Source organism: Lutra lutra, chromosome 8 (genome assembly GCF_902655055.1).
Source record: "Lutra lutra chromosome 8, mLutLut1.2, whole genome shotgun sequence".
Classification (NCBI taxonomy): Eukaryota; Metazoa; Chordata; class Mammalia; order Carnivora; family Mustelidae; genus Lutra; species Lutra lutra.
The window spans coordinates 56382402-56391805 of record NC_062285.1 but is presented as its reverse complement, the minus strand read 5'-3'; the positions used below and the strand labels follow the sequence as shown (position 1 = coordinate 56391805).

The following is a 9404-nucleotide window of genomic DNA, read 5'->3' as shown; positions in this document are numbered from 1 at the left end:
AAGAAAGTGAACATTTGAGGTGAAATCCAGACAGGCTATCTTTTCTTGGGGCCTTGTTGGAAATAGTTGGGCATTCCTTTTTTTAAAAAATTTTACTTATTTATTTGAGAGAGAGAATGAGAGAGCTTGAGAGGGAAGAGGGTCAGAGGGAAAAGCAGACTCTCCACTAAGCAGGGAGCCCGAAGCAGGACTCAATCCCGGGACTCCAGGATCATGAGCTGAAGGCAGTAGCTCAACCAACTGAGCCACCTAGGCACCCAAGCTGGGCATTCCTGAAGCCAGTGAAACCACTATGTGCCCCCTTAGGCCCCATGGAAGAGTCTTAGGAAGGGAATGCCTCTTCTCAGCATAGGCTGTCCAGGACTGTCTAATAAGTTCGCCTAGGGACTGGTCTGTGCGCAAATCAAGGTAGGTGAGAATGCACATGAGAAGGTGAGTATGTGTGTGTGAGATTGTGGGTGGGAGGGCCAGTATGTGAATGCATGGCGTGTGTGTATGTGTGTGTGTGAGACAAAGAGAGAGAGAGAGGGAGAGTCATAAAGAAAGAGTATGTTGATAGGTGTGGGTGAGGGTTTTGGGCAGGTGTGGGGTGTTGGAGCTTTGGCGGTGGAGAAATGCGCTAACGGTGTGTGGGAAACCATCAGGCACACCCCGTTTCAAATCATCTCCTGTTAATCTCATAGTCTCCCAGGGTCCCAAGGCTGGTACGATCAGCACCACGGACAGCAGCATAAACGTTTTAAATTGGGACAGTACAGGAGCCTAGCCCCGCCTTTCTCCTCCCTCCATTCTAATGAGTCATTGCTTCCCCCCATCCTCGAATCCCTGAGTTCCACCACATGTGTATGGGAGAGCCTGTGGGGAGCGTGTGGGGGAGGTGAGCTGGGCTTTTGAAGATAAACATTGTGGATTTTAGGGTAAAAGGCCATAAATATTTGGCCACATCTGGCCCCCAATTAAGCACATTAAGGGAGGAGCCAAGGCAGCTAAACAACCCAAGCCAATAAAAACATCTAATTGCCCCTAATCCATGGACGCATTAGGCTCTCTGTATATATAAAAGGCCCAAAGATGTCCGACACACAGACACTTCAGCCACTGTGCCTTCCATTAGTACGACTCCCTCCTCAGAGCTTCCCTTGCCCCAAGAAACACCATGACTTGTGGATCTTACTGTGCTAGCCCCTCCTTCAGCTGCATGTCTGCCTGTGGGCCCCGGCCAGGCCGCTGCTGCATCACTGCTGCCCCCTACCGCGGAGTCTCCTGCTACCGTGGCCTCACCGGGGGCTTTGGCAGCCACAGCGTCTGCGGGGGCTTCCGCGCTGGCTCCTGTGGCCGCAGCTTTGGCTACCGTTCCGGAGGCGTGTGTGGACCCAGCCCACCCTGCATCACCAGTGTGTCTGTCAACGAGAGCCTCCTCACGCCCCTCAACCTGGAGATCGACCCCAATGCTCAGTGCGTGAAGCATGAGGAGAAGGAGCAGATCAAGTGCCTCAACAGCAGGTTCGCTGCCTTCATCGACAAGGTGGGTGCCCTTGATCACACCCTTCCTGAACCTCTGGGTCCTGGGCTAGGCACTCAGGAGAGTCAGGGTCAGGAGACATGTGGTGCAGGGGAGCTCCCAGTCTGATGGAGGAGAGGGATGCACACCCAGGGCCCACGTGGACCAAAGACAACAGTACGTAGAGCAGAGGTTCCTGATTTGACAGTGTTGTTAGTACAGGCGACCTCCACTCAGGCAGGTCCCCACAGAGAGACAGGGACAGGCTTGGAACTGGCAGGCCAGAGCAAGAGGGCAGTCCGCACACACAGACACAAGAATGAACAGAAGAACTAGGAAGAGGACCACAGGGGCATCCACTAGGTAGGTGTCCTGGGCCACACCCTTCCTGTACTCCACCCATGCTCAGGACCCAGGCTGAGCACGGACTCAGAGGCAAAATAGACACCACTGGCTGGCTTCAGACCACATGCCACCTGGACTCACCAGGTCCAGATCAGTCCATTTCCGTGAGAGCAGGGACTGCACTTCCCCAACCCTGGCTCCCATCCCTACATTGGACACTGTAGACATGCATGACAATCAGGAAGGCCGGAAGTCACCTTGTCTCCCACTGCCCTTCTCTGCCAAATTTCTGCTGAGCTGCAGGTTTGGGACTTTACCCTAAAGCAGTCGGGCCCACCCCCAAACTGGCCTTGGGACACCAGGAGCCACCTGACCCCCTCCTTCTACCCTGAACACAGGTGCGCTTCCTGGAGCAGCAGAACAAGCTGCTGGAGACCAAGTGGCAGTTCTACCAGAACCGCAAGTGCTGCGAGAGCAACCTGGAGCCCCTGTTCGAGGGCTACATCGAGACGCTGAGGCGGGAGGCCGAGTGTGTGGAGGCTGACAGCGGGAGGCTGGCATCGGAGCTCAACCACGTGCAGGAGGTGCTGGAGGGCTACAAGAAGAAGTGAGTGTGGCTGGGAGCAACGTTGGGCACAGGAAATGGACTTGACTTGGAGCCCATTGAATAGGCTTAAGAAGAATTTTCCAGAAGGGCCAGTGCCCATGCAAGCCGGGGAGGGGATGGTAGTGTGCAGCAGGATCTTATCATCTGTGCCACTGGTACCCAGAGGACTGCCTGAATGCCAACCCAGGACTCCCCTAGCACACATGTCTCTCCAACTTTGGTCTTCCCTTCTCGGAGGCCCACTTTGGGCCCAGTGGGCAGGGGACAGGGGGCTTCTGCAGGCTTCAGGCCTTTTTCCGCTGACCTTTCAGTTCCCACCTATAGCACCTGAGTATCTGGTCCCTCGAGGCTGATGGGCCCTGGGGCTCTGGGTGTCCCACTGCCTAGGGTACTGAGTGCAGGTGAGTAACGGGTGGTATAGGCCCCCAGCCTGTGCTAGGATGGACACCCATGGGAGGGATACTGGTGCCACAGTGTCCCAGTGGAGCTGCTGTGCAATCCTAGCCCGGGCCTGCATGCTGAGTCATTATTTGGGTCCTGAGGGGACCTCATGGCAGCTTTGGGAATGGACTATGAGGCCCCAGACATAGGCTCTCTAGACCCCTCAGTTCAAAGTGGGGAGAGAATCCCAGACATCTTCCAGATCCAATCAGAAAGAAAGGATCCAGCAGAGCTGCAGGGGTCCCAGCTGCTGGAAAGTTCCTGATATCGCTGATATGAAGTGTTGATGGCCTCTGGGGAGACCTGCCCTTCCCTGACCTCCTTCTCTGTCCTCTTCTGCCTCAGGTATGAGGAGGAAGTTTCTCTGAGAGCAACAGCTGAGAATGAATTTGTGGCCCTGAAGAAGGTGAGTAACATGGGATCTGGAAGCAAAGCCACCAGGGATCTTGGAATGACAGACTCTTCCTGGGGAGACCCAGAGGGTCTCAACCTCAGTGTGGGGTACATGACTTGACAACATTGGGAGGGGAAATCCCAGAGATCAGATCATGAAAGGCTTATTCAGATTGCTGATGAAGGGTAATAACCTTGGGATGTCCAGTAACACCCTGCGCTGGGGCAGGGGGATGGCTGGGCTGACCTCTGGATGTCTTGTTCTGCTTCAGAGGTCGTGGTCTCTGTTGGGGGTCCCAGGGAGGCAGAATAGCCACAGTCTCCTTGTTGAGGGACAGTGACCTGTCTATCATTGTGGGAAGTCTGACCAAAAGGAGGGGTACAGCCTCAGGGTGTGGGGGAGGATGGACCAGAACCAGGAGTGGCCAGGTGGAGTGTGGGAGGACTGTGGGAAGTCCTGGGAGGGGTTCAGGTGGCCAAGCAGGGAGTCCATCTGATGGGCTTCTTGGAATAGGGAGGGTAAAAAAGAGACTTGGGATCGTAAGAGGAAGAGAGGCTGGTGTCCCATCTCCAAGCACAAAGGGGTTTATTCTCAGAAGAGCAAGAGGTTGTGAAGCCCATCCTGGGTAGGCCAGAAGGGTATGGAGATGAGATGGGAATAGGAACGCTGGGAATCCTTTCCCCTGGCCTCCATGGATGGGGGAGAAGAGAGGAGTTTGGAGTGATGACTACCATGGGTCCTCTTCGCTCAAAGACACCCCATCTTTCCAGGATGTGGATTGCGCCTACCTCCGCAAGTCAGACCTGGAGGCCAATGCAGAGGCCCTGATCGAGGAGATCGACTTCCTGCGGCGCCTGTATGAGGAGGTGAGGGGCTGTGGTCCAGGCAGAAAGAAGCAGCTGGCCTGGAAGTGGGGCTCTAGCCTAGATGAAGAGTTGGCCAGGGATTTGGGCTGGGCACTGTAGTCCATGAGCCTGTCATGCGAGCGGGGTCTGGAGACCGGGGATGATTGGTGAGTGAGGCTGGGATGTAAATAAGATCCTTCCATCTTCTCACCCCCCACAATCTGCAGGAGATCCGCGTTCTCAACGCCCACATCTCAGACACCTCGGTCATCGTCAAGATGGACAACAGCCGGGACCTGAACATGGACTGCATTGTGGCCGAGATCAAGGCTCAGTACGATGACATCGCCAGCCGCAGCCGGGCTGAGGCTGAGTCCTGGTACCGCAGCAAGGTGAGGAGGCACCTGCCTCCTAGACATGGCAGTAGGAGGGAAGGCGGGTGTATAATAACAAGGCCTCTTTTGTCCATGGATTCTGATCCCTTGGATGGTAACAAAAGAGCAGACAGCTCTCAGGTTATAGATTCTGGGCAGGGCTGCCATGTATAGTCACACAGGCTGAGCAGTGTACAACCGGCCAATGGTCTGTGGTGTTTGAGTGGGTGGGAGACTGCATCCTGAGCCTCAGGAGCATCTGTTTCCCCCCAGTGTGAGGAGATGAAGGCCACGGTGATCCGGCACGGGGAGACCCTGCGCCGCACCAAGGAGGAGATCAACGAGCTCAACCGCATGATCCAGAGGCTGACGGCTGAGGTTGAGAATGCCAAGTGCCAGGTAAGTGTCACTTGGGGCATCCCAGGTCACAGAGGCATGTGTGTCCCCAGTGGATCTCACCATTCATACTCTAGGCCATCAGCATGATCAGTGTCCCTGGTTGTGGTCCCTGGGGGAGACTCAGCTGATGAAAGGGAGAGGTTTGCTCTTGGGGTGTTCCCAGCTGGAAGAGGGTTGAAACAGGAAATGGACAGAGAGACCCAGGCCATAACCCACCTTGTTCTTCTCTGGGTCCCCAGAACACCAAGCTGGAGGCCGCAGTGACCCAGGCTGAACAACAAGGCGAGACTGCTCTGAGCGATGCCCGATGCAAGCTGGCGGAGCTGGAGGCCGCCCTGCAGAAGGCCAAGCAAGACATGGCCTGCCTGGTCAAGGAGTACCAGGAGGTGATGAACTCCAAGCTGGGCCTGGACATCGAGATCGCCACCTACAGGCGGCTGCTGGAAGGCGAGGAGCAGAGGTGGGTACTGTAGCTTATTTTCTCTCCCAGCCTTGCCTGGGTTCCCAGCGTGCCATGTGCCTCCTGGCATCACTGGACTCCCATTTCCAAATCTCCCCATCCTGCATTTCCAGGTAATGAGTAAGTCCTTTCGGTATGTTTCTAGCCCTCTTTGAGTTAGTCATGCCCACCTATGTGCTAAAATGGGATTGGAACCTTTGTAAACCTGCCCCTGAGAGCCAGGAGTCGGGCCATAGGAATTGTTGTTTCTGAGAACCCTAGCCTGGGCTTGTAACCACCTTCCCCTGGAAGTGCTTTCCCCTTCCTGGCCCCTGTTGCACATAACCCAGGCTCTAGCTCTCTTCTCAAGGCTGGCCGTGGGCCCAGCCCTGGCAGTTCGTATTTATCCCACAATGACTGGCTCCACAGGGAATTTTATCAACTCACTCTTATATATTCCAACTACTGTGGGTCCCCCTAAGTGGTCTGCCATTGCAGCAGGTAGGACTGAGGGTAGACAGGCAACAGAGACATGTCCCTTGAGGCACCTGTGTCCCGTTCTAGCATTTTTGCTAATTGCTAGTTTTGGACATGGTGGGGAAGACCCAGTCCCATGCATGGCTGGAGGGCAGCTGATGGTCTCCTATGAGGACAACCCCTCCAGAATGTTGCCCCTGGCTTGGTCAGATGCTCACTCCTTGAGCCTCCCTTGTCTTGTGTAAAGCTAAGCCCCTCCTCTTAAGCAGAAGAGAGTGCAGGGTGAGGAGGCAGAGGGAGCCACAGGGAGCATTCTGGGCAGTGGGGAGATGGGGACACAGGTTTGATAGTTGGGATCAAAATGGTCCCATGGTGAGACTTGCCACAGTCTCAGGTCATTGCTTTGGAGAGTTCGGAGGCCCTGTGGCTCACTGAGCCTGGGGAGTTTCATTAGCGGAGACCTCCAGAATGAAGAATTTTTCAAGACTGTGTTTGTAAGTTCAAGAGATGCCAGGAGATAGCACTGGAAACTGAGCGGCCCACCCCTATGCCACATAGGGCCCCTGGGGTGAACTCAGGAGCTTTGGTGCAGGTTCCCTGTGAACCCCGGGTGTGGGATGAGTACATGGTGGGCTGTGGATTGTCCTCGTGTCTGAAACTGGTGCTGTCAACCCTTCGCCTCAGTGCTATCAGACGGACTCACGTCCCTCGGAGATGTGTTGTGTGGGAAGGGGTGTGAGGGCTGCTGCATGGAGTTAGGTGCTCTAAATTACAGCTCCGCCTCTGTCACTGGGTATTTCCTCTCTCTGGACCTCAGTTTCTCCATCTGTCAAATGAGGGAACTCGTGGAGACAGTCTCTGAGCCTGTTCTAAATGGGTTCTAAGTTATTTGTGGAGACAAACATTGTTTTAGGCAATTAGTTACCCCGCGCCGGGGAAAAAGCAAGATGGAAAGGTTTCCCCTTCTGAAGCCCAGGTTTTAGTGACCCCGATTAGGCCAGATTTAGGAAGTCAAATCTGCACCCCCCAAATGTGTGTTTACAAGTCTATCAGAACCAGCAGAAATAGCAGTAGCCGGGGCGCCTGGGTGGCTCAGTGGGTTAAAGCCTCTGCCTTCAGCTCGGGTCATGATCCTAGGGTTCTGGAATCAAGCCCCGCAACGGCCTCTCTGCTCAGCAGGGAGCCTGCTTCCTCCTCTCTCTCTCTGCCTGCCTCTCTGCCTACTTGTGATCTCTGTCTGTCAAATAAATAAATAAAATATTAAAAAAAAGAAATAGCAGTAGCCGACAGGTGTGAAGTGCACTTGCCTTGTGGCAGGCACTAAGCCCCTACATGGGTCATGGATTCCATGCCCACGGGGTCTCTAGTCTAGATACTCCGGAGAGCAGGGAGGTCGAGCCAGGCAGGGCAAATCTGAGGTTGCAGGGCTAAGGAGGGAGGCAGGGCACATGGGACTTTGTGTCTCCGGCTTCCAGATGGGCCGTTTCCCACCCCTTCCCCTCAGCAAGTGCCCCGGAGGAGGGCACGGTCCTCCCCTTCACCTTGGCTCCGTGGGCTCCGCGGCTGGCCAGCGGCACCGACCTCTCTCTTTTCCTTTCTTAACAGGCTGTGTGAGGGCGTTGGCGCAGTGAATGTGTGTAAGTAGTCGGAGCCTTCCCCTTCTCCACCTGGGGCGGGCCCCTGTCTTGGGGGAGGGCGGGTTTGGCTGACACCCCCCACCCCCAGAGCCGCCCGCTGTGGCCGCGCCTGATGTGTTTTGTCCCCCATTCAGGCGTCAGCAGCTCCCGCGGTGGCGTCGTCTGTGGCGATCTCTGCGCCTCCGGTGCTGCCCCTGCTGTCACCAGCAGAGTCTGCAGCGCCCCCTGCAGCGGCAACATGGTGGTGGGCACTAGCTGCTGCGCCCCGTGCTCGGGGGCCAGCACCTGCGGCGGGAGCTGTAAGAAGTGCTAGGGGAACGCCGCCGCCACCCGCGCGCAGCCGCGTCACCCTCCGGCCAGGACCTCCCGCACCCCGAACGCCCCGCTGTCGCCGCCACCGCTCCACGACCGCCAGCTGCCGGCCCCCCCCTCCCGCCCCCAGCCGGTGGCTAGGTGTGCGCATCCTCCCTACCTGCTCCCTCTCCCGTGTGCCGTCCCCCAGGCGCCCTGAGCCCCGGGGAGGTTGGGGCGGCCCCTCGGCCTCTCTCCGTAGCCTTTCCTAGTAGTGGCTTTGTTGTCTTCAGGATTCATCCTTTCTTCTGCCTTCTGCTTTTCCCGCTGGATTCGTGCGTCCTGACTGACCCCTTCACCCCAGCTTGCAGGGACGGGGCGAGCCCCAGAATCCCCGCTGTCCTGCACTTCCTGGGAATGCGCCAGTGCGCTCCTACCTGTGGAACTTAGGTGGGGGACACTGATGGTGGCTTTCCTGAAACTCTGTGAGGGACATGAGCGGTGGAAGGGAAGAGCACCTCCTTCCAGGGCTGCCTGCAGAGGTTTCGACAAAGCCCAAGGCTCAACTGCCAGTCTGTTTCTTTGCCTTTGTTTCATTCTGTGTTTCCAATAAACTAATTGTAGCTTATCAAGCCTGGTGCCTCAGAGTCTTGAAAATGCTGGGGCCATCCTCTGATAGGGGGTCTCTGCCAGAGATTTCCTCAGGAACGCCCCCCCCCCCCCCCCCCCCCCCCCCGCCGCCCCTGCCCCCAGTTAGGACCACGGTGGTAGGTGTTGTCCTGCTGGCCTTGAGCAACCTCAGCCTTGGGAAAGCAAAAGAGGACCCATGGACGCAGAAGATCTTGTGTGGTCATGGATTTCTCTAGACCAAGGTGTCTTAGTTTCAACGGCATTGATATTTTGGCCTGGAGCCTTCTTTGTTGGGGGCTGTCCTGTGCATCACAGGACACTAACTGCATCAAGGGACCCTGCCCACCAGATGCCCCAAATTGTGACAACCAAAGATGTCTCTAGAAAAGACCAAATATGCTGTAGGTAGTCTGGACCAGGGTGATTTTTGCCCCCCAGGGTCAAACCTGGAGGAGAAGAAGCATGAGGAAAGGTGCGAAGATGAGAATGGAAGGAAAGAGTGTGAGACAAGCAATGTGGGGGAAAGGAAGGGCCTTGGGCTTAGAGTCAGGAGTCCGCTGCTTCTAATTCAGAGCCTGGACCCTCTCATTTCCCAGATGTGTGACTTAGGGCCAACTCCTTCCTTTGTCTGAGCTTCAGTTTCTTCGGGTATGGAGTGAAGGAGGTTGGATAATAAACCTAAGGTCCCTTCTGGCTTCCTAAGTGAGATTATGTATTTAAAAGGGTGCTGTTACTACAAACCTATGTTTAAATGCTGGGTCAGCCATTCACTTCCCCTGTCATGGGGCAAGGAGCTAATCCTCACTTGGCTTTAGCTTTTTCATCTGTAAATGGAATAACAGCGTCTACTGGGTTGTAGTCAGATATTTATTGCTTGTAACAAACTACTCCAAAATTTAGAGGCTTAAAACAATACAGGTATCCTCTGCTTTTTGAAAGTGTGCGTTACACCACTTTGGTTTTTACAAAAGACACAGACTGTAGTACCTGTTTTCATTGATGGAAAGAAATCAAAAGAGGGTTT

At 55.4% G+C, this 9404-nt stretch overlaps 1 protein-coding gene across 1 annotated transcript; it reads left to right on the top strand.

Annotated features, from left to right (window-relative positions):
• Positions 1-1104: 1104 nt before the first annotated feature.
• Positions 1105-8359, top strand: LOC125106575 (keratin, type II cuticular Hb6). Its single transcript, XM_047740815.1, has 9 exons — positions 1105-1525; positions 2245-2453; positions 3240-3300; positions 4059-4154; positions 4361-4525; positions 4781-4906; positions 5146-5366; positions 7428-7459; positions 7594-8359. Exons 1-9 carry the CDS (start codon positions 1157-1159, stop codon positions 7770-7772), a joined length of 1458 nt encoding a protein of 485 aa, XP_047596771.1. The 5' UTR covers positions 1105-1156; the 3' UTR covers positions 7773-8359.
• Positions 8360-9404: the final 1045 nt, after the last annotated feature.